Source organism: Anser anser, assembly GCF_964211835.1.
Source record: "Anser anser genome assembly, chromosome: 12".
Lineage (NCBI taxonomy): Eukaryota > Metazoa > Chordata > Aves > Anseriformes > Anatidae > Anser > Anser anser.
Genome location: NC_139733.1, coordinates 17,699,703 through 17,724,749, shown reverse-complemented (window position 1 = coordinate 17,724,749; position 25,047 = coordinate 17,699,703). Strand labels below are relative to the sequence as shown.

Sequence of the window (25,047 nt, the reverse complement as noted above, 5' to 3'; positions counted from 1 at the left end):
CCTTATCCTAGGGCGTTTCTCTGTTGGGAAGACCAACACCAGCTGCTTAAGAGAAGTCTTTGGTTGTGATTTGGTTGTGATCTGTCATGGTGTGCTCCTGGGACATGGCCACGCAGCGCATTGCTGTATATTTGTCTGCAGAAACACCAGTTATGTTCAGTACTGTTAAAAGAAATGATTGTCACACTATCCTGAATAATTAATTTTGGCATTTATTCCCTGCAGAGACACCGTCTTTGATCCATCCACTGGAGGACCACGTAGTGTCTGTAGGTGAGACCGTGGCTCTCCAGTGCAAAGCCACGGGGAGCCCACCCCCGCGCATTACCTGGCTGAAAGGCGACCAGCCGCTGGTGGTGACGGAAAGGCATCACTTCACCTCTGGCAACCAGCTGCTCATCGTTAGGAACGTTGTCTTGGAAGATGCTGGGAAATACACCTGTGAAATGTCCAACACCCTGGGGACGGAGCGCGCGCACAGCCACGTCAGCATCTTACAGTCCCTTGGCTGTCGGAAGGACCGTACCACGGTGGGCATCATCACCATCGCTGTGGTGTGCAGCATCGTGCTGACCTCCCTGGTCTGGGTCTGCATCATCTACCAAACCAGGAAGAAGAGCGAAGAATACAGTGTCACCAACACAGGTACCTCTCGTCTCCTGCTGAGGCTGTCCCTAACCTTTTTGTCTTGTCAGACTTCCCACTGAGGCCCCACTGGCGTGTCAGGTAGCCACAATCACACTGGGAAAGCAATTGGCTTATCTCTGTGGTTCTCGTGGCTACAGAAGCTGGAACCAGCAGTTGCTTGCTGCTGAAACGTGCTTAGAGCTGTGTTGCTCTCCTTGGCTGGCTCTCCAGATTGGTCTTTTCCACTTGGAAGTGTTTTTTTTTTCCCTTGCTTTGCTACTTTGATGTTCCATGACCATAAATGCTAACTCTTGAGACAGCCTGCATTATGCCCACAATGCTGGGAATCTGTCTTCTTGGGAATTTGTATTTTCAAAGGCTTTGTATTCAAAATATTGCAAAAATAGACTTAGAAGCTGGAAAACCCTTTCGTAAGGGCTGTTGTAACCCTACTGATATGGGGCATCCCTCACTTTTCGGGCAAAGAAGCGGTGTTTACTGCTTCCTGCTGAGCTTCAAAGGGGATAATTTGGTGCAGTAAAAGTAAATGGTGCAGTGAAGAAAAACTCTTCTGCCCTCAGCTTTCTACAGGTTCTGTACAGAAGTACGGCAATGAGCTTAAGGTTTCCATACCCTTCTTGGATTTGCAGCCTTGCTGTGTTACTGCTAGCTTTAGATGTAGTATGACATGGTATTCTGAAGACATGAGCTAGGTAGGAAGTATTGGGTACCATATGGCCAGCACAATGTGCAAGTGGGATTTTCTCTTCCCTTTTATTCAATCCTGGTGTAATTGAGTTTCATTTGGTGTTTGTATGACAGAGGTGTATGACATTTTGGTGTCTGTATGACTGAAATTGCCTGATAAGAACTAGGGAAAGCCCAGGGTAGCTAAGGGGCTTAGATGTGCCTGCTTAAGTGAATCAAAATCCCCGCTCTCCAGAAGTCTGTTGCTTATGACTTTGGGAGACCGAGGACTTGAATCAAATGAGGTATTCTGAATTTCTGGGGATAAGGATCTATGTGTTCTGAAGAGATGGTTCCCCTGCAACCTACCTCGTACTGACCATGCCAAATGCAAACATCCAGAATGGCTTAGTGGCACTAAACCTCACAGCTTCGGGCTTTGAGAAGTCAGGAGCAGGGCCTCTGAGGGGCACGGGGTATTTAGGCAGCTCAATTCTAATTTGTTGTACTTAGGGAAAATGCCATGTACAGATCTGGTCCCAAATCCCTCTTGAATATGTGATTTTAGATGCAATGAAAGCAGAAGCCTTTACGTCCTACTAGGAATTCATATTTCTCTATTCCCATTGCTCTAGATGAGACTATTGTGCCTCCAGACGTGCCGAGCTACTTGTCTTCACAAGGGACTCTTTCTGACAGGCAGGAAGCGGTCGTCAGAGTAGATAACCAACAGCCTAACGGGCACATAGACAGCAATGGTGAGAACCAGTTTAATTATTTTTTCTGTAATGCTGTATCTGAATTTGATATAAGGAGGGAAAAATCACAGTACAAAGTACTTTGTGCTTGTTAAGAGTTATCTGAAAGATCTTCACCATGTAATTCTCCAGCTACTGCATTTATGCAAAACAAGGATCTGCCTTTTGCTTTACAAAGCCACCCTCTCCCAGTAATAACTGCACTTATGCACGGAGACTGCTTCAGAAACTGCTCAGTCAGGCCCTAAGGAGTACTTTTTTGCTAATTTTGGATTAGTTCTTTGGCACCAGAGCTACCCCTGGTTAAGCTCTACTAGAGAATACATCAGCATTGCCTGTCCCTGCCTTCAGGCTTAGAAATTAATGCTGGGATTTTACAGTATTTAAACACAGTACATTAGGAAGGAAAAGGTAAGTGTTCTGAACTGAGATTCTCCTATGATTATACAGCATTTATTCTGTTAAATGTTAACTTAAAATTATCTATTATCTCCATTGCTATTTTTCTCCCTTTCGGAGTTTTTACGTTAGAAATAAGGCTAACAAGCCATTCGGCTGAAGGCAGATGGTTGTAATCCTGAGCCAGATGGTTCATTTGTTGCAGGTATGTGTCAGACTGATGCTGGAAGGTGTCCAGATGTTGAAGCTCCCACTGTAGGTTGCAGACAGCCAAAGCTATGTATCGGCTATAATAAAGACACTTGGAAAACTGAAGACATGGCTGATGGAATGCTTGTTCCAGATAAGACAGGTACAAAACCCATTAATCTGGAAAGGTATTTCATGTTTGTACAGATCAGAAAGCCCTCCAAGTCAGACAGCATTAAGACGAGAAATTGTTACCTTCAGAAGAAAAAAAAAAAGCCCAGAATGAATCTCAGGTGCGAGTACACTAAATTTACTTTCTCCTGCTTGCTTTGATCCTCTATCAAACTTGGATAGTTTGAATTCGAGGAACCATCAGAAAGAGGCAGACTAAAGCTCATGATAGCCATAGCTTGCAGCTGGCTGATCGGTATTTTGATTTGAGCTATTCCTGAAACGTGAAAGCACTTTCAAACTGAAGGTGTTAAAATTTTTCATGACCTTTAAAGGGGCTGTCAACTTCAAAGCTCAGCTTTTTTTTTTTAATTATCAAAATTTAAATGTCAGTTTGGGCACTCCACTTGATAATCTTCTCTTTGGCAGTTTCTTGGGTGATACACTCAGACTTTTCTATTTTTAGGATGAGTTTTGTGTTCTTGTGTTATACTGCAGTATCCACAGAAAAACAGGCAGCGAAACAAATTTCCTCTCCAGGAGAAACTGTAAAGTTGAATAATGGAAAGCTGTCAAGCGCACTAAGGAAGTTAACTTTCAAACCTTAGAAGCTCCTTTCATCTTGCTGCTTTGAATTCTGCTCATCTGTTATTCCCACTAACAGTAATAAAGCATCTTGAGATAACAATATGATTTGACAGTGATCCCTGTAAAGCAGCAGCACAAAAATAAGAAAGGTAACTTGGTATTATAAAACAGTTATAGAAAAGTTTCACTTTCTAATTCTGCCTTGACTAGAAAGTTTAGAAAAGAAATAAACACACAATTATTTTAAAAAAGTCATCACCTCTTTGCAGTTAAACCAAACAAACAAAAACTGCCAAATAAACACATTAATTGGAACTACCTTTTGCGATAGGACAGCTACTGAGTTCTGAAAACCACAAGTATTTACTAGCCCTGTATAAAAACCGAAATATGTCCATATTATTTATTGAGAGATTCCCACACTGCTGAGGGACAGATGAGCTAAACAGAGTTGCTTTTTCCTTCCGCAATTTGTGTGCTCCGGTGCTGACAAATTCCAGCTGGTTAATCCCCGTGTGTTGCTGTTCTCCCTTCCTCCCGCACAGGCTACGGCCTGCCAGTCGTGTGCGCGGACTGCAGCGGCAGCACGGACAGCATGAACGTCCACATTTACCCCAGGGAGCCGGAGTACTACTCCGAAGGCCTTAAGACTATGGATAATACCTACCACAACGCACTGAGCAACAAGGAACAGAGCAGGAAGAGGGCTGCAGGCACCGGCCTTCTCCACCCGCAGCAGTGCAACGGGATTGCCAGCGGCAGGAGGACGGAAACGGACGGGACCCTCTACCCCAGCAACCACGACAGGATAAGGCCCGGGAGCACAACCAGCCCGCTGCTAGCAGACAAACACGGTACGTCGTTCCCCCTGGATGTCTTTTTCTCCCCAGCTGTTACACAGCACTGCTGGGGTTATATCAGAGCCCTGTTTTTAGCTTTTACCAGCTTTTTTAACTTGGCTCAAGAGCATGAATGACAGTGGCAGGGTTGGTTTTATGAGGCGCGCTGTCAGGCTGAGCCAGCTGGCTCTGACCACCAACTAACCACACTGGTTCTTTCCCTTCTGCAGGCTCTTCACAATCAGTAGCAAAGCCTTCAGAGCTTAACAACCTTAATTTGGTGAGAGCTTCACCGGCAGGAGGGTCACTAAAGCAACTGAACGTGCTTCCTGAAGCTTCCCCAACACTACTGGATTTGCAGAGCGAAGCAGAAGTGAAACAGGCTCTCCTGTCCAACGGCTACGCACCCACGGCGTGCGACTCCATTCCTGAGTTTAAGCCACCAAACAGATCGATAGACTGAGAGGACAGACTGCCATGTGCAAATTAACAAACACGCTATTATTATTATTATTATTTTTTGCACAGAGTATATAGGCTACTTACTTCTACCTCAAATCCTGAACTGATGACCTGTCAAAGGCAACACAGCTGAGGTATGAGAAACAAGCTTGTATGGGGAACAAACTCCTGTTCGAGCGTCATCTGTTTGTATATAGTTTAAAACTTCCCTGAGAAGTATGAAGCGTTCAAAAGTTGACTTGCATATGAAGCACATAAATGCAAGGGATTATTGTGTAAAGAGAAAAGTATTTGATACAATTGTACATAAGAGTTTTCATATATAAATATATATATATAAATATATATATATATCTTTTACAGAGGCTATTTTAATCTTTAGTGCATGGAAAACTGAGTGAAATTTTACAATTTTGGCAATATTGTTTTCAGTATCAGGTTGCTGTTAAACTTTGTGAGAGAAATAATTCTGGTGCCTTAAATGCATAAGCAGAACTTCAAAAAGCCAGACTGTTCCAAAGGGATTGTCCTCTTTTCAATGGAAGTTCCTTGAAATCAAGTATCAATTGGGTTACTTAGCACAAATTTCCTTCCCCTTTGAAATTTATTGCACTTAACACATTTAAACAGAGATCTGCAACTGTTTCAAATGAAGTTTATATGAAAAAAAAAACAAGCAGTGAGAAATTACATAGCAACCTGATTTTTTCCTGTTTGTGGAAGAACTTAAATTCCCTTATTTTTCAAAATTGCCTAAAAATTAGTATTTGAACTGTGACTGTGATACATTAGAGTGGACCACACAAGCAGCACTAAATAATGCAGCAACAGGGCAGAGCCCCAGAACAACCCGGCTATCATGACTGGTGAACAGTCATTACCAAAATAAATAATTCATGCAGTAAACTGTGGGGTGGTCCCAGACATTGCACCCTTCAAAAGCTTCCTAGCAGAAGGCATTATCTGCCCCTATGTGCTACAGCCCTGAGCACCTACAGAGCTCAGTGCAGACATCTCCCCCCGAATGGACGCAGCTTCACCTGTAAAAGGTGCGCCGAGTGGGATGGCCTGGCCCTGTGAAGCAGAAGGAAGAACCTTGGCCAGTACAATGCATTTTCTACCCAAGAAAAACACAGCTATTCTGGAGGGAGTTTGAACCCGTGCAGCTGTTCTGACAACAAAACTGAAATCACAGGCCTAGGCTGACAGCTGTACCATTAATTCATGCGATACTTTTTTTTCCTACAACACAATATTAGGCTTTCTTGTTTGACACCATTACCCTGATCTGCAGCCAGACTCTTTATGTGAACATACCCGCCTCAAACGAATTGCGGTGCTCTGTGCAGCAATGCTAGGCGATTCAGAAATACGCTCACTTAGAAGGGAAACTCTGTATTTAGGGTTGAAAGTACTCTTTTAAATGGAAATGTCCCAAATATTTTTGTGGTCTTTTAAGTTCATCCATGAATGGGGGAAAAAAATACCTACGTTGGTGAAACAGCTCTTTGTCACTTCTAACTTCCCTACAAAGCTTTTTATTCCTAGAAAGGCTGCTTTCTGTTGGTACCTGTGGATGGAGGACTCCCTTCCAGCTATTTGTAATTTGAGTTCTGCTCATACAAGGTTGCTAACTCTGGTGATGACTACTTTGGGGAAAGGTTTATTGGGGAGTTGTTACTTTTTTCCTTAGGAGCAACACAAATGCCAGTCCCACTGAAGCAGAGTCTAGTGGAAATCCACCTTTGTTAGGGCTGTGGCTCAAAACAAGTGTTAGAAATAGGGGCAGAAATGCTGCATTTGGGGTTCAGATTCGTTACTTCTGGATCTGCCCGAGCCCTACCACACAAAGAAGCTGCACGCTGCCCTGCACCAGCACAGTGCCCATTCCTTTTAAGCTGTTCATGTCCAACCTTAGCTCGAGAAGCCACCACCTCCCTTAAGGGAAGGACCTCTGCCTTTTGCCTAGCAGCTGAGGGGAGTCTGGCTGCAAGCTAGCCACCCGAACCCCCTCCCCGTAACGAAGCAAGGCATAATTGAGCCACGTACCTGTCTGTATCAGTCCTGACCAGTGACACATTTGCACTTTGAGACAGGTGGCTAACGACGTTGAATGCCAAGCCTATTCCAAGCAAAGGAAGAGGATGTTAGACAATTATAAACCAAGCCCATTTTTCCCTTTAGTCAAGGGATTAAAAGAACCAACTGATGAGGTGAAAACAGTGGGACCGGGAACAGGGGGAAGGACTGACCCAACTGACTCCTTGGGCTGGCGAAATGTCATCACCACTGCAGAGACAAAGCATATTTGCCACGTTAACGTTTGAAAATGATGTTTCTGACTAAAGTTAACTGCCTAACGTTATGACTTCCACTAAATATGTGAATTTGCTGCTTCTAAGAGGCAATGTGAAAGAGGAAGTATTACTTTTGTGTACAAAGTTATTTATTTATTAGAAAATTTGGTACAATGTTGTACATTGAAAAACATGTAAGATATTGAAGTGTCTAACAAATGGCATTGAAGTGTCTTTAATAAAGGTTCATTTATAATATTACAGCTTTTTTGTTGAGTGAGCTTTTGGGAGTTTCAGTTGAAAATTAAATAAAATTCTAATCCATTGCTACATACACTCTTTTCTGTCTTTCTCTGATGAAAATGCAGAGTAACTGCCAGAATATCCGCTTGTGAAATTAGATCCACAAATTTAACATCAGATACTGTGGATCAGCGTGAGACTCTGGCAGTCTGATTTGTGGACGGGGTGGAATTTGGGGGCTGCACTGAAAGATACAATAAAGAACTCATACGAAATACACTTCTAATATATCAACTGTGTGTCTGGCAAGTACCCTTATCCTGGCACTGAGAGCAGAACAGATGGGGGGTGGGTTAGTGGGTAAAAAAACAGGGCCAGGACAGCATCAGAGTCAGCTGCATTTTGAACACCTCGGGCTTGCTCAAATCCAAACCCCACCCTCTACAGAAATTCCAGAGGCAGCTTTGGAGATAAGCATGAATTCTTGCATTAGCTAAAATTGCAATACAATTTCTGTATGTTATTAAAAATATATACTTCCTTCTCCAAATTCTAACCTTGAATATAACACAGCTTTTTCTGAGACTACTCTGATAAATCCTTTAACACATTAAAGTACTTCAAAATGGAAAAGAAAGAGCCTTTAAGAAGCTGGTGCCTTGAGATTCAAGTTTTCTTATCCACATTATCCCAATAACAACATAAAATGAATTTTTCAATTTTCAGTAAACTTGAAAAAACTGCCAAAATGTAGCTAAAACTCAAGGCAAACAGGCAGTATGGGAAAAGAAAACAAACACTGAGGAGCATTTTTCAAGTTCCCCCCACAGTCCCATCACCAAAAGTGTCATTTTTCAGCAGGCTCAGCCAGCTGTGTGCACACCAGCCCCTCGCCACCACTTGCCTGGTGCCGTGCCAGGGCCGGGTCCCTCCCGCGGCGTGCCGGGGTGCAGAGCCGGTCCGTCAGCGCAAGGGACGAGGAAAACCTTGGGGGCTGCTGAAAACGGCAAACAGGTCAGCGAGGCCAGCCCCATTATTTCCCCTGGTTTTGGCAGCACAGCTGGAAGGAGTGGGGTCTCGCTCAGGTGCCAGCACCACTTCGTGTGGCAAGAGCCGTGCATCCAGCTGGTATTTTAGCCTTGCCTTACCTGCTGAGTGTTCAACCTTGGCAAACTAAAGCAGGAACATACACTTTTGCACAGCAATTATTAAATAAGTACGGGCAAAAAAACCTTCATACAACAGGATTGCAACAGTCTCCCCCCACCCCATGCACTGTTGTTTGCTAAAAATTTGGCTTTTTTTTTATAAAGTGGTGATGACAAAACTGGTTATGTAAATATTAAGTAACAACAACAACAACCCAGTATTTGGACCCAAGGACTGTGAGGCATGATTACTTTCAGCTCAAGTAATTAAATAGCCCAACTGCAGTTCTAGCCCTCTCATCTGTTTAAAGAGCTTTAACAGAAAATACGAGTTTGCTTTTAAGACTAGCTAATAAAGCTCTCTCCCACCGCCCCATGCCCCTAAAATCGGGCCTGCTATATATAAAGCTTCATAGAAGACACAACCGTGGACGTGCTGTACTGTGCCAGGGCAACTGGGAGACATACCCAGCCAAGGTGGGCCTGGGTTGAAATCCCCCATTTTAATTGGAGATTATTTTTAAGAATTACGGTCTTCGTTCCGCACATTTTACTCATTTGCCAATTATTTTCTAAGTTCTGGACTCAAAAAAGCCTGACTGCCATGTCATGGGATGACAGGGCAATAAAACTGGCCAGGCCCACTGGCCAGGCCCACGGCTGTGTCTCGGGGCAGCACTGCCCATTCCTCTGGGCTGAGGCTTTGCATATGCCCCCTGCCCCCAAGTTTGCACTGGCCTGGCCCACGTTCCCAGTCGCCCCAGCCTCCCTACACCTGTGCGACCTCCCAGTGAGGAGAACACCCTGCTGTGACGTTACGGCACCCCGGGGAAGCACCTGATCACAGCTCAGACTCCAGTTAACTCACAAACTCGGCAGACCAGCTGGCAAGAGCCGCACGGGGAAGCAGAGCACGAGCACGCCGCATCCCGTGCCGATCACCTCGGTGCCGCGATGGCTCCTGGCTCCTCTCCCACCGCCCGAGTCCGCCAGCGAGGAGCCCCAGCCGCCGGCCACCACGGCCTTGCCCGGCCCAACGCACGAACCACAACCACCCGACACGGCCCCGACACGGCCCCAGGAGCCCCCGGTGCCTGCCGAAAGCCTCCCGAAGCGGCTGAAACCCGCACCTCGGCACTGCCTGCCCCGGTGGCCCTGCACAAACACCCTCTGGGTGAACATTTCAAAGCATCATGCAGCGAGGCTGCTGAAATAACCGTGGCTGATTATTTTTTCCCCACGTTCTGGTGATAATTTTAACTCGGTAATTTCACCGCCTTTTCACCAAGCATGTCCCAGCACCAGGCTGGCCCCCACAGCTCCTCCTTCCCAACAGAGCAGCAGCAGAGGTTCGCTCTGCTTGTCCCGAGAGCCCTTCGGGTCCATCCGTATTTTGGCAGGAGAACTTGGGCACTCTCCCTGCCCTGCCTTCCCAGCCTCCCTCCTGGGCTTTACCATTTCCAAACTCCGGCTCCTTCAGCTGCTGAGGAAGACCTAAAAAAGGCCTAACTGCATGTCTTTGCAGAGGCACAGCTGTAAAATAATCCAACTCCGGGCTTTTACTGGAGAAATATGAGTCTAATTAATAAGGCTGCACTGGTTACCAGGCAGGAATGCGTGCTGTGCACCTGTAGGTATAAACAGGAATATAAACTTTCACAAATATGGCTCAAATCAGAAACAAATGGATTATTGTCTTTTACAAAGAGCCCTCCCAACCTGGAATACTTTCAGTGCTGTTGGAGGGCAGCAGGCTGTAACTCTATCGGCCCCTTCCCCCAGCAGTAAAACCCTCCCTGCGTTACGAGGCAGGTGCCACTGAATTATGAAAACTTGCTTTATTTCAGCCTCCCCGCGATCCGGAGGTTTGCAGAACACTTCCCCTGCAGGAGTTCTCCTAACGCCTTTCTCAGGCTCCGTAATTAGCTGTTTACCCCCCAAACATCACTTTTTTGGCACGACTCTCCCAGTGACTTCACTCACTTTCCGTGCAGGAAAATTTCATGTTTGGGAAATCGGATTATTTGAGGATTTACTTTTCTCTAACAGTGAAAGTGGCGCTCGGGCTGCTCAGCAGCTGCTGCGGGCGCAGCGACGAGGCGGCAGGAGAGGAAGGCTGTGCTCACGGCCGGACTCCTCCTCCAGGGCAGCAGCTTCTCCGGCTCTTCGCAGGACAGAGGCAGGAGCTGGGTCAGAGCAGCAGCTCGCGCGTCTTCTCGTAGGTCCCCAGGAAGATGAACCCTCCCAGGCTGATGGCTGCCATCCGCGGGACAACACCTGCAAACAAGCTGAAGGCAAAGGAAAGGCGGCTTCAGAGTGAGTGGCTGCTGCGTGGCTGTGCAGAGGCTTCAGAAAACAAAGCCAAGAGAAATGGTCTCGGACGGGAAGAGCACCGTGCCCCGCCACCCCACCCGGCCTCAGCAGAGGTGCACTGAGGCCAGGACCTGCTCTCTCTGCCAGGAGCTACCCCGACACAGACACAGCACTGTGGCCAATTCCCAAAAACACACAACAGGCAGGGAGCAGGAACGGCTGCGTGATCAGTCGCGATGGTTTTTAGGTGCCTGATCCTAACAGTTCTTGGAAGTTAACAGGAAACTCATGCAAAGCCCATTACTCTACACATCTAAGCTCGCAGTGGGTCTAATAACTCCAGGACAGGCCAGCGCATCCTCCCCGAGGATTACAGGCTTCCTTCATTGCAAGCAAGGATTAAACATTAGGCTCGAACCTATTTGGCTTCCTCTGCCGACCGAGCGCCCGCGCTGCGGGAGGCCTCGCGCAGCGAGCTCCGGCTGAGCTGCACGGGGATGCCGCTGCCCTGGGCTCTGCCGCCAAGCCTCCACCGCTCCTGCCTACCTCGTGCCGTGCCCTCGTGCCATGCCCTGGGAGAAGAAGCGTGCCCCGAGCACCCAGGGTGCTCAGCAGCTCTCTCTGCGCCGCTACTCACGGCGAGCTCTGTCTGCAGTAACTCTGCTTTCTGCTGTAATGAGCTTTGCTAAGGAGCCTGGAGCACCCGGGCAGATGGAAACATTTTATGGCTTTACTAGACAGCAATTGGGTCTATTACCATAATGACAGCTTTAAACCAGAGTAATTTGTACAAGGCATGTATGGACAGAGCGCTGATGGGGTAGATCCTCCGGTGCAGCCCTGCGCTCACAACACGCAGCATCCCTCTGCTGCTGAATCAGGCGGCCCCATCACAGGAGCAGCGGCGGTCTTTCACTGCCAGAGCTGCGCATTCAAGCCCCAGCTATTACACAACCAGGGGCAGATAACTGAGTTACCCGGGAGCTGCAGCCCTGGCAGCATCCACTGCTCACCATCACCCCCGGGATCCCTGGCCCTGCTCAGCCCTGCTCCATTTCCTCACCTGCCCCCACGAGTCCTGCCCCCCGCAGCCCCCCGCTGAACGGCCAGGGCTGAACCTGGAGAGCCGAGCTCTGTGGCAGGCCCGACCCAAAGCGGACCCCTCCGGGCCACACCTGCCCCATCACCTGATGAATTTTATTCTTTTTTTTTTTTTTTTTTTTTTTTCCTGCTGGCCCCATCGGAAACTCCTCTGTGGGGCACAGCTCCACAATCCTTTCCCACCGGTCAAATGACACTTGGCTTTCTCACCGAGCTGGGAAGCTTCCTCCATGGCTTTCAAACGCCACCAGCTCCTTGCACAAAAAGCAGTCGGAAAAGATGTAAACCTGCGTTGGTGTGAAGGGCTCGATCACCCTGCTGGTGAGAGTGACGAGGCACACGGACCCGTTCACCTCATCCCTGCTCTGTCTCCTCCTGCAGACTCTCCCGGCACGGAGAGGGCCGTCAGGTCTCTCGGCGTGAAGCAGAGGGATTTACTAGGTGCAAAACAGGAAGCCGAGCCTGCGCTCTGGTTTTAATAAGGTGGCAATAAGCAATGCATCTTTCTGCCCCTAGAATTCCTCCTCTTCAAATACAAGATTTATTAGAGAAGCCGTAAATCAATTCGTGTTGCAACTAGCCAAAAAAGCCTGACATTTTTATTGTTTTTGATTAATAGATTTATAATTGGCAGCAGGCATGGCAGTCTCAGCGTTTATTTTTCCCAAGACTTTCTTCCTTTTCCTTGTAGCTGACGCAGCTTGGCCTACTTTACATTTTCCTTCTTCTCCAGATCACTTATTGTTTTGATTTCAATTGAGTTGCGTTCCCTTTGGTCCCAGTCCCCGGGTACTATCTTTAGGCAGAGTTTAATTTGGGGCTGTTTAGAAAAGGGCACTGCTGAAACACCCTGAAACGAACCCAAACATACATTCTTATTTTCTGCTCTTTGCTTCCCCAGCCAACCCCCTGCCTGTTTATGCCCTTCAGTGCTCGACTTCCATCAGTAGCACAAGCGGCCTCGCCTCTCCCAGGCCCTCTGAAACCAAGCCCCGGAGCCCGCCGAGCAGCGGAGGACCTGAAAGTCGTCCGCAGATGGGGCACCTCGAGGAGCGAACCCGAGAGCACGGCTCTCCGCGCTGGCTGCTGGGGGCACGCAGCTGGACGGCTTCCTGCACTAAGTGTCCAGAACTTCCTGCAATTTGTTTTGAATTATTTCCCACATGTGCAGAAAGAGGACCGAACTTTTATTAGTCGTGGGAGCAGAGATCAGATGGTAAGAGAAAGCCATCTCCCACCACGCCAGACTGTACAGGCTGCTTCCAGCAGCAGTTTACAAATGTCACGGCAGCACCCCGAAAGCATCGGCCACATCAAGAGGATTAAAAGCCTATAAAAATTACAGTGAAAAGCCTCGAGGAAAGGTTCCAAAAACCCTTCATTTCTCTTCCAGCCGCAGGGCAGGTGGGACACGGGCCCCACCAAAAGAAGCACAGGCCGTACCCCACGGACTGGAGGAGCCGGCGCTGGTTAAGATGTCACGTTGTGTGTGCTCGCTACGAGAGGCCAACAGGCACCCTGACTTGCACTCAAAGAGGGCAGGGTACCAGAAACGAAGCAGGTGCCTGTAAAACCTAATAATAATTTATAAGCCAGTGACACCTTCTTCAAAAGCTCTCAAAATGTTCTACAAACACTTGCAAAGGATTTTTTTTTTTCACGACACTGCTCCAAGGTCAGGAGAGCGGTTCTCATTCTCAGAAGTAAGTAAAGTGAGGCAGGTAAGAGACTGGATCAGCATCACCCCCGACTTCCCGTACCGGTCAGAAGAAACCCAGAACAACATTTCTACACGCCAGAGACAGCAGGAAAGCAGCTGGAGAGCTGCTCTGGAGCTGCTCGGATTGATTCTTTGAGCTCAAGCTGAACGAGCTGTCTCCAGCCTTCCTGCACCCCCTGTCCCTGCACTGGAGGCACTTCTGGTGCTGAGCTACTGCCCGGTGAGGCCAGGCCGGGGGTGCTCCCGGTGCACAGCCCCACACTGCTGTACACAAACACACGTGTTCATGGAGGTAAGTCCATCACAGGTAATTAAACACAAAGCCGCCTTTGCCTCAGAAGTCTGGAGCTAACCTTAGAGATTGTACCAGGGGAATATAAAAAATAACACCATTTCTGTGCTCCTCCATGGACACTGCTCCCAGCCAGTGCTTAAGAGAGGATACCAGACCGGACAGACCTTCAGTCTGACCCAGGACAGCTTGTGCCTACCTGAGAGGTGCTCCCTGGCCCTGCGTACAGCAATTAAAAATCTTTCCTGTGTGACATCATTTAAATACAAGCAGACCGCCCCGTCCTCTCCCTCCCCTCCCCACAGGCAGCGATACGAGCCCTGAGATGTGCTTCATCAGCATGGCCTTACCCCGACAGTCCTTGTGTCCTCCAGATGCCTCCGAGGGCGGCCAGAACATTCCCGCGAGCCGTGGCGGAACCAGCCTGCACCAAAAAAAAAACAGAGTCTGAAAATTGTTGCCAGAGAGGTTTGGTTATTTACCGAGCTTTGTGTCCCTGCTTAGTGCCACCTTACAGCAGTTACAGGGGTCCTAACGGTCCTTGTCTCCTGGCACAGGCAAAAGCTCACTGTCTCCAGCAATGAGGCAAAGGGCAGAAAGGGAAAAGTAGGCACAGAAGAACAAAATAATCACTCCAAGGCCACAGAGCGGGTTAATTACAGAACTGGGGCTCCAGTCTCCTCTGCACTACACTCTGCTTTATGTCCAGCAGCTGGCTCTGGACTAAGATGTTAATAGAAATGCACTCTAAAAGCACCAACAAGTGACTTTGCTACTCGACTGACTTCAAACTCAAATATTAGCAGCCTGGCATTAACTTAAAAAATATAAATTAGAAGTAATGGTTAAAAAACATGAGTGGTGTTTTGCATGGGGAAATTACCTTGTGTGAAAACCAGGACAAACACCAGGGCAATTACATTACATGTGTGATCTAGTTAGCGTGCGATGACTAATAATAGATGCTGCTGGAATGGTCTCGGAACATCTCAAGGCACCATCATTCCCCTGCCAGTGCTGACCTGGTTGCTGAGGACAGCAGCAGACATAAACGAAACCCAGTTCTTAGAATTTTATCACCAATGCTGCCCAGAGGCAAAGAAGCTGCACCAGGTACAGCAACACGAGAGTCACAACACACCGCAGTGCGCGCAGCTGTGTGTGACTCAGCTGAGGAGGTACGTGTCATCGAGAATAAACATCCCTTTACTGAAAGATGTGAGCCATAGGGTAAAAACCATCCTCAGAAACCCCACGATGCCTGACCCCTGCCAACACCACCTCTCTTTTCAGGGCAGGGAAGGACTTCAGGAACATCTACCTACTGAGGGCTTTTAGCTGCGTGGCTGCTTGGCTCTGCTCTGGGTCAGTAAGAATGATGGGGATAGTAGATTTACTAGCAATTTAACTGCTTACTAAACATATTAATCTTACAAGCAACTTTCCTTCTGCCTTGGTTGGCAGAACTAAGCCACCACGATCTCTGTGGTTTGAAGTTTTCGGACAGAAAATCTAGTGCCGAGCTGTCCTCAAAAACCACACACACACACACAAAACCATTATCAAAACAACACAGGAACAAATTCCTGGTGGGATGTTTAACTTTGGGTGTCATTGCGTAAGACCCTGGAAGCCTCAAGTCCAGCACAAGTGCAGGCCCTTCTCAGAGAGCTCCTTTGGGAAGGGAGCAGAAGAGCAATTCAAGGAAAGGAACACAGTTTCATTAATTCTGTGTGTGGTACCTGCTCGCATCTGATCCTGTCTTGAAGGACAAGAGCTGAAGTCATTATTAATAGGTGCTGGTTTCTTTCTGCTATGACCATTCCCCTGGCACGTCTGCTGGTCTTCTCCACTCTTACCTTTGCCAACATAATTCTTGTCTTCGCTACATCAAGAGGCGTGGTGACGGCAGCTGCGAATCCACCTGAGCAAACCAAAACATCAAACACAAGTGAGACACTGTTGGCTGAATACGGACGACACCCTACCTATAATTCCCATGGCTGTGGTCAACACTGCTGCGTTATTAACGCCTATGGCACATTTCCTCGCGGCAGAGTCCAGGTACGTTTGTTGAAGGTCTGTACACAGGGTGTTTTATTCCTGTGCGTTGACCTAAGGAAAACAGTTTTAATTAATTGTACTTTCAAACAACCCCACCGAGATGAGTGTCCTCTTGTTTTGGACTCTGTACATAAACATGGGAAGGCCTTAACCATAACAGGCTCCACTTTCGCCAACTACAGACAAGGCTGAAAGGAAGAACCCCCTAACAGAGAAGGGAAAGTAAGCCCATCCTGCTGCGCTCTGCCTTGAGAATTAAAGCCTGACCGTTCAAATTTCAGAAAGAGCAAGCGAGGAAGATGCTCTGCATCTGAAGCACACATGGTGCAGGGCATCGCTGGCCGCAGGCAGCAGACAGACCGGGTCTGACCAGCAGCTGTTAGACCTGGGATTCCGTCTCAAGGAAAACGAGACGAGGCAGAGCTCTGGACGGAGCTCATCTCCAACTGAAGACCAGCTCCATTTTGGAAAACAACAACGTGAGTCTGCCCACAGATCTCAGGAGCTGTCAGGAGGCTGGTGCCACAAGTGCCATCTTCTCCTCACAGGCGTTTTTATTCTCTCTAATCACTCCCAAACGTCACCCTTGGAGCTCATTACTTTCACTCAGAGCAGCCAGCTCAGCTGTGGCTTTCTTTCCAAAAGCCAGAAATCTTAAGCTTATCCATGTGCATGTCTCACCCACAAATGTGTGTGTCTATTTCTCCGTATTTTAACCCTGTGGGTACAGCCTGGCCTCTCATGCTACCTAGGGACCAGCTTTGCTGGTTTTTCTCCCAGGCTCTTATTCCCTTTGCCTTATTTCACCATCCTAAAATTAACTCTGAGCTCTCCCTCCTCTCTTCACAATATCCTAAGCAAGTAATTCATGTTGTGGCAGAGCCAAAGAGAAGGAAACTTCAAATGCTGGAACAGCACAGTGGTAAGCAAAGAGAGAAAAGGGACGAAAGGAGGGAAGAAAAGAAAGAGAGACTCGTTCTGAAATTTGTCTCGCTTGTTCCCTCCTATTTTTTTTCTTCGGAGCTTGGATAAACCCTGTATCTGCTGCAGCAGGGAACAAAGTGATTCCAAGGGCTGAAGCCTACAGTGTACCCAGGGAATAAGCTAAAAATAATCTGTTGTTTTGATCCAAGTTCCACGGAATGTAGAAAAATTGATCCTTCTTTTCTTGGGATGGGAAGGGGGAAAGCATTTCTTCTAACATCTGTCAAGCAATGAAAAAAAATCTCTCTTCCCCACCGGCTGGTGATTCTGCCTGCGTCTCTCTCTGTCACCTTGGCTGTAACACAGGAAAACCCTGCTTTATGTCAGACGGGGAGAGGCCAGCTGGCACCCCGGGATGACTTCTGACAGTTAATTGAGGAATGTCCCATGACAGCTCAGGGCACACAGTGAGGCAGATGTGCAATCCCTTGGATCTCAAACAAGAGGAGCAGGGAAGTTCCTGAACCACCCAAACCCAGCTTGGAGCAGCAGCTTCGGCTCCCATAAGGTCAGCCCATCAGCTTCACCCTGCCGGAAGCTTTCTAGCAGTGATACCTCATGAAAAGGCAGAAAAATGGGTTGTATTTAAGAAACCAAAGCAGAAACTATGAGCAAGTTACAGTAAACTCCAGCCCGTTCTTGGACCTTCCTTAAGGTCACGAATCTTTTCATTGTGAGCCAGTTTTTGACTAAATGACCCAAAGGCTTTGAGAGAACGATCGGGTTAGGAACTTGGTACTCATGTCAGCAAAGTATTTTTAGAGTAGTAAAAATAACCTCCATGGAAAAGAGTGGATTTACAAGTTTGGATGGAGACGTCCTTCCTTCGCCCGCAGTGAACCACGCGGCTGTTGGGCCTGTATCGGGCAGAGATCTCAAAGCATCGCTCAGCTGTGGAGGTGACAGCTTATTTCCCTTATCAGACCCCATTAATTTTTTTAGGCACTCATTCCGAAAGGTCTCTCATTGGCAGAAGCTTTGATCTTCATTGACAGAGTGATTAGAACCAACAATTCCTGCGGATACGACGTTCCCCAACACTCGTAGCCCAACGCCTTAATCAAGCCTGGTTGGTTTTCATTTTTCCCCAGCTAACATCTGGATCTCTCAGACTCTTTTGTTATTAACATTTCTATGTTTCTTTTTCCATCACTGGGAAGTATTTGGTACAGATCTACCAATCAATTTAGAAAGACAACAGCAACAATAAAACGCTTCATAAGCACAACAAGCAGCAGGATAGCAGCTAAATTAAATGCAAGTTTGCATATGCCTGACAAAAACACCAGATTAAAGCTAGCGTTTGTTGGGAATGACATTTCATTGCAGGCAATGAGTCTGAAAAATGAATTTGCTCCAGCCTTAACCCTAAACGTCCAACGTAATTTTATAGTGACATCTTCAACACTACTGCATGGATATCCCAGGACAGGCCGCACTGCCAGCGGGGTACTGTGCCGTCCCTTCTGCTCTAGGTGGGTAATGGAACCTACAATCTGACTGCCTCCAGTCATCAAACTAATAAAACAAATACAAACGAGTACAGCCAGAGCCTACTCAATCAAAATAGCAGCACTGTGCACTGGCCTGTCCAATACGCAGTAAAGGCCGAAAGACATTTGCATGCTCTCTTACTGATTTAGTCTATTCCTGCTGTCACCAGATTCTCCAAGAGTTGCCACACAAGGCTGGAGTCCGCTCAACAAGCGGAAAAAAACAGGTATCAAAGTATCAGAGGGACAGGAACAGTCCAAACACATCCACCCTTATGCTCCTAACCATTCTGCCTCTGCAGAGCTGACAGAAGGCACGTCCAGAGGCAGCCCGTGCCCAGACGGGCAGACTGACTCACCTGCTCGCTCGCGGAGAAGGCTCCTTTTATCCCCTGCCCTAGAAGGATCTGTCGGTGGCTTGGGCTCAGCAAGTAGGCATAAAGATGGATTTGCACATGGGAAAAGGCTCTTGGCTTGTTAATACTTCTAGCAGAGTGACAAACTCCTCTGTTGGGAAAATAAAACTTCATACTACTGGAAAATTCATCACCTGTCTCCCAAGAAGTTACAATGGATGCTGTATATTCACACGTCAGCTGAACAGCCCCAAATTTACCAAGTGCAGGGTGTTAAACAGAAAATCCCCCTGCTAGTCACACTTTCCCACTGACCAGTTCTTGATGGAAGTGCTAGAGACAGACAGCCGCTGTGCTGTGCCAAGCAAAGACAGCAATTTACCTTTATTTGGCCATAAGAACAAGGAGCCTTGAAGACTAAGATATTCCCCTAGGTTCTTGTTGGCATTTCCTTTTTAGCTGTCATATGCAAATCAAAATTGAGAAGCATCAGAACAGAATGAAATACTTCACTTGAGAACAAAAAATAACCCGAGGTCCTAACAGTAAGGTGGCTGCCTGCTGAATTTCCTGCTACCACAGGGAAATGCACCACTGGTTCCTTGGGACACTCCGCAAGTAAGATCCTATGAAGGGAGGAAGACAAGTTATTCTTCAGCTCCTGTATCTTTTTTTTCGGTATCATTTCAATTTTTCCTCACCCTTTCTGAAGGGACCAAGGAACCCTTCTGGCCAGGCCTCACAGGTTTCTGTCGCCTCGCTGGACCCCAGCACCCTCCTCTGAACACCAGCCCTGTCCTGGAGGCCAGGCTTGTCTCAAGAGGTAGGAACTTGTGTCTGAGAATTAAAATGTATTTGTTTGAATCAGCCCACCTTGGGAGAAGAAAAAAAAATGCCGGTTGAGTTGTATTATTGCCTGTCTTCACTGCTGATTTAGGATTAAATCCCAAATTCTCATGGAAAAACTGCATAGCATTGGTCTAACACAAACTACTCACCACCCCTCACAACATCTTCTTATATTGACTGACTTCCTAATTAACTTTTTCAGAACTTTTTTCAAGACTTTTCTGATTTTTTTTTTTCAGAACTCTTCAATCAACCGTTTTTTATTTGAAGTTGCACTGTATCGACATTAGGTTGATTTTAAGAGCTGTTCCAGGTCCTTTACTCCTGCAGCAATGACACCTGCCAAGGGCAGAGCAAAGCGACCCAAGAAAAACCTCTCCGGGGCTGAGCAGAGGTACCAGGAGGCAAAGCACTGCTCCTCCAGGGGTTTAACCAGCTCGGGCTGAGAAGCACCATCCAAGAAGGCACGAAAGGGAAACCTTGAGAACTGCTCAAAAATTTATCCAGAGCTATAAAGAGGCTTTTAGACACGGCTGTGATCTTGTCAGAGCCAATTAGATGAGAACAAAAGTGATGGGAAGCCCTCCCTGTTAATGTGCAAAAAGCTCCCATTAGTGCTTTATTATGCACTAGGCTTGCACCTCCATTCCCTGTGACTTTTTCACCACAGGGCATAAATTATTAACATCAAGCCACACTTTTTTTTTTTTAACACTGGGGAGAAAAAGGAGGTGTCTTTACCAGGGGCACTTTCCAACCGCATTAAACGGACACTGGGGTGCTTTGACAAGCAGGAGCTGCCTGGCTGCTGCAGGGCAGTGCTCTGCTTTCCCAACAAAGGGCAATACCCAAGGAATTTCCTCGTCACCAGCCCAGCAATGTGGAGGGCACTGGAAACTCACCCAGAGGCCCCTTTTGGGACAGCCTGCCCTGGCACGGTGCAGGGCCGGGGTGCAGTGGTCCAGCCAGGCAACGTGAGCCCCAGGATGGTTTGAGAATCGAGAGCAGCCACAAGCTGGCCTGTGGGGCCATGCTTCCCTCACCTGCCTCCAGCCTGCCAAATCCTGGGCCCAAATCTGGGCCGGTACCCAACCAGCTCAGACACGAGGCAAGTTCTGGTTTAAAGGAAACCTCAGGCTTAAAATATACCACAGATCTACCCTTGGGTTCCTCCCCACTGCTCAGATATCTCCTTCTCTCCCTGACTGCTCCAAACATCTCCTCCAGTTAAGACACCAGAGACAATGATAAAGCTGGACAAGGCCTCCAGGGATTAAATTATTAACAGACGAGACAGAGAGGGTTCCAAATCTCTGATATTTATGCTCACGCCTATTAGGTTTCTATAAAAAGCCCACGGATCACATGCATACATCTGACACATGTGTGCTCAACGAGGAGGAGTCAGGCCTCTCGCAGCACTTTGGCTGAAATCGCTGTTATTTCGCAGGCACTGGGGATGGAATTCAATATATTGTTACTCTTTGTTCTGTCCTCGCCAAATAATCAATTATGATTTAGCTAGGAACTAACCAACACACACAGACACATACATGTATGTGTGCGAGAGCCCTAAAGGGAAGCCAAACAGGACTTCTCTTTCAGTTTGTTTCAGCTTATTACCCTGCCCCTCAGGACCTCTAACATATTTTTAGAAAGTATTGAATTCAAGCAAAGAGCACAGGAGAAAAGCATGTCTGTGTGGTTTCTCCATCCCGCTGCTACCATGGTGGCATTTGATAGCATCTCTGTGTTTAAAAGTTGTTTTTTTGGATAATCTTCTCCGTCTGAGGTTTATAACGTGATGATTTTAAATCATTCAGATGCACACACACAGCCTGTTTTCTTCACAGGGTACTGCTGGCATTTTGATTTTTGTTTTGGGGTGGAAAAAAAGGGATGAAGAGCTTGGTCTGGTTTTGCTTCCCTCATCTGAAGCTACAGGTAGGCAGTTAATTGTTTTTAACTGTGGAAACCATTCCTCAGAAAGCAGGAAATTACTTTTCCACCTCCAACGTTCAGCAATGGAGCTGAATATTTTCAGTACAACAGGACAGAGACAGAGCTGGGTTAGATCAACAGAGGTCCTGCCTGTTGTGTGTCTGCAGAGGGAGGGAACAGAGACCAAAAGGTAAGGTTCTGGTCCAGAAAATGTTTAATCTCCTCAGCTTTGAAGCAGGCCCTCAAAGGACACATCGGAGAGGAAGTTTAAAATGCTCCTGGTGAAAAGGAAAGAATGGGGAAAGAGAGAACAAAGAAGGAAAACCAGGCTGGAGGAAGCGAAGCTGGAAGGATAACCCACAGAATATATCATCTCCAGCTACATCACGAGCTACAAAACAGGACTGCAGGTCTGCACAGATTCCTGCTTTGGGAATTGAGCCTACAAAGTCAGGGCTGAACTGGCCCACCTGAGCACGAACCTGGAAGTCTCCGGGCTACTTCAGGACCTGGGGTCTCCTTGAGCACCCAGCGTTAGGGCTCCCCAAGGGCAGCGAATGCTCGTGCACGACTGTGCCTCTGGAAGCTCCCTCTGCAATATTCCTGCTGGAAAGCGAGCAGACGCTACCACCATCCATCAAACAGCAGCAAGTTCAAGCACAACTGGTCAGAATCAAGACATACACAGGAGGAAACAGAGGCACCGGGCTAGGTTTCCAACTGAGGCACCAAATTGGACTTCAGGAAATTACTCCACAGGGCCTTGGGTAAATCAGATAACCTCTCCAGCTCTCTGAACGTGCCTGAACACAGTTTTTGTATCAATCTGACTGTAAAGAAATCAGCAGAACTAAATTAATGATCTCCTATCACACCTGCAGACATACAGATTGCATTTTAAAGCATTTTTAGCCCGATGGCTTGTTTTGTTTCCAAACAGAAATGAACGATCTGCTTCAACTCAATTGCTCTGATTTTGCTTGCACTGATTTGACTAAGGCAGTGTAAAATCCAAAAGGAGACCAAATTTTAAGCAGAACAAAAACTCCCTTCATATCACATAAACATAGAAAACACAGCTGGACACACAACATATCATCTAAAATATCCTCTTTGCCCCAAAGCAGAATCAACCCTACCTAAACCATTCCCAGGCTGCTTGCATGACTGATCTACTGAACTGAGTGCAGTTAGAGCCACGAATCCTCTCTCTGTTGTGTCGTTACAGTGCCTATCAAAATGAAGCCTCAGTCTCTGCTGGAATCCTGTTGCTATTAATACTTCAATTCCCCTAACAGAGCTTATTTTTAAAAATTACATACGATGTAATGGCTCTGATTTTACAAGTCATCAAAGAACAAGCTTTGCTTTTGATAATCTCTATTTCAAGAAATGTTATAATTTCTGTTTAAGCAGGATTTATTTTTTCCACATATTCTGTTACTGGTTTGGAATCTCAAAATGTATTTTAGTTCCTTGGGGAGAAGCTCTGGCTATCCATCTCTTAACTACTAATCTGTTTTCCCTGTTAAGACAGTTGAGTCTCTCCTCCCTTTAACTTGTCAGCTATACTGATGAGTCATTAATTGCTCCCCCCCCCCCCCCCCTTTTTTTTTTGGAAAAAAATACAGTAGGCTAAAATCAAGCAAGAAGCCTACTGAAGAATTCAATTAACTTTTGGCTTGTTTGGTAATAAATAGTGCAGTATTGTGTTCTGCCACTCTTTATTCTTGTTGTAGTGTCTGGAGATTGCCCAGATGTTTCGTCCTCTGTTTTTTTGCTGTGGAAGGCTTTTGCCTCCAGGCTGTGCAGTGCTAGCCTCTGCTCTCCTGACTCTAGTTAATCTGCATGGCTGTCAGAGCTGTCACATGAATGGTGAATCATGGCCTCTCGCTGCAATCACTTCGAGCCCTGGGGAGCTGCTCAGAGCAGACAGCTGCACAAACCCGCACCCAAGCAAAGTTTCTCCTGGATGAGGATTTTACAAATCAACTTTGAAATAATCGCAAAGCCTGACTGACAGGCCCCTGATTTTTAAATAACAGAAATTTGTCAAAAACAAATTGGTTGTCTTTCAAACAGACACCCTGTTTGAGTCTTTTTTTTTTTTCTTCCTTTTCCTTTGCTGACTTCCCTACTTCCAAACAACAACTGGATCCGTTTTCTTCTAAACAAACTTGAATTACAAAGGAATGTTGTTCTGCTATACTTAATAGATTTGCACATTTTTCCCTTTCTTCTTTAGTCTTTCCCAGTATAACATATAATCCTTTGCACCTGCAAAAGCTCCACAGACTGCTGACTGCCAAGAATCCACCACGTGACCCTGCTTCCATGACCAGAGATCCTGTGTTTAAAGAGAAAGGAAAATAAAAAGTTATTAAACATTTGAATCTATCTGATCCCCATGTGAGTTAACTCCGAGGATGGGAACTTAAGTGAAAAGCTATTTTTGTGGCATTTTTCAGTGATGTAATAAGTGATTTTTCCCAAGGAACTTGTGTACTTGAACAAGCAGATGGAGTGAGAAAGATGTCTGGAACTGAGGAGGGCTTGAAGCAAATTGCTTTCAGGGATTTCATATGTATGTATTTAAGCCTGTGGCCATGCAACTTTGCAAATATTTTGTGAAATTATTTTCTTTTTGGCAGATAAAACGGTGCAAAGCAAAACACTAAGCGAGAGGGGCAGCATGCGAGAACCAGCATCAGGTCGGCCCAGTACCAAACACCCCCGTGTGAGATGAGCAGCCCCCAGCCCAGTTGGACACGAATCCCGTTTGTTCCCCTGCCTTTCGTAAGCCAGCCCCCCCCCCTTGCACTCCCCAAAGAAGCCATCATTAAGAAATTACTCTTATCGCTCCCATTACATTCGGAAGCAGGTGTGTCTGTTTTTCGCTTGGCGTCTTTGGAGACCACACACCCTCCTCCTTGCCACCGCTCCCACACACCGTGCTCCGATCCGTTTAACTCACAGCATCACTTAAGCGCACCACCAAGAACAGTGTCTTCCAAAACACAAGTACTAGGAATCATGTCAAACATGCAGTTTGATGGCTCTGATTGAGATCAGCAGCAAAGGCCAAAGCTTGCTGGGAAGATCTGTCATGATGCCAGCTACGGTCACTTTGTTCTCTCCTCCTCCCCTCCCCTCATCACCCTTTTTCCATCTCCTGAAATGCTTTGGAGGAGAGATTTCTGTTTTATGAAGTCAGAAACAGAGCTTAGCAAGAAGGGATGGGATCCATGGCCCTTTGAGGCCTACCACAGAGAAATCAATAATTTTATTTTATAGCTGTGCTGCTATCTCATTCTTTTTAAATCTGTATTACTCCTATACTGTAAAACTTTCTTGAAAGCAACCCGATAGCTTCGAAGGCTGAGATACTGCTCTCAGGCTCCCGGTCTGCAATACAGCCACACTCCACTGGGGCACGAGAGCTCTTTTCCTTCATTTGCTGACTCTTCATTTAACACGCTGTCCTTGTGACTCGCTTCTTCCAACTTGGCTGGTGGTTATATTTCAG

General features: G+C 46.8%; 2 protein-coding genes across 7 annotated transcripts in view; one reads left to right on the top strand and one right to left on the bottom strand.

Moving 5' to 3' along the window:
* The window catches only part of LRIG1 (leucine rich repeats and immunoglobulin like domains 1), an 87,402-nt gene extending 80,122 nt beyond the window's left edge, over nt 1–7,280 (top strand). The window contains exons 15-19 of the mRNA XM_083795194.1: nt 226–645; nt 1,950–2,072; nt 2,677–2,823; nt 3,965–4,273; nt 4,489–7,280. Coding sequence (XP_083651320.1) covers nt 226–645; nt 1,950–2,072; nt 2,677–2,823; nt 3,965–4,273; nt 4,489–4,721 — 1,232 coding nt within the window. The 3' untranslated portion in view covers nt 4,722–7,280. The remainder of the gene's footprint in view (nt 1–225; nt 646–1,949; nt 2,073–2,676; nt 2,824–3,964; nt 4,274–4,488) is intronic.
* Nucleotides 7,145–25,047, bottom strand: part of SLC25A26 (solute carrier family 25 member 26) — an 89,444-nt gene continuing 71,541 nt past the window's right edge. For 3 of the 6 annotated variants that reach the window (XM_083795192.1, XM_083795189.1, XM_083795193.1), the window contains 4 exons: nt 23,799–23,868; nt 15,694–15,758; nt 14,185–14,258; nt 7,145–10,696 (listed from right to left, as the gene is read on the bottom strand). In XM_083795192.1, the coding sequence (XP_083651318.1) occupies nt 10,600–10,696; nt 14,185–14,258; nt 15,694–15,758; nt 23,799–23,868 (306 nt within the window). In that variant the 3' untranslated portion in view covers nt 7,145–10,599. Of the gene's footprint in view, nt 10,697–14,184; nt 14,259–15,693; nt 15,759–22,003; nt 22,128–23,798; nt 23,869–25,047 lie in introns of those variants that run through there. The other 3 variants (XM_083795191.1, XM_083795190.1, XR_014571336.1) reach the window with 2 other exon arrangements.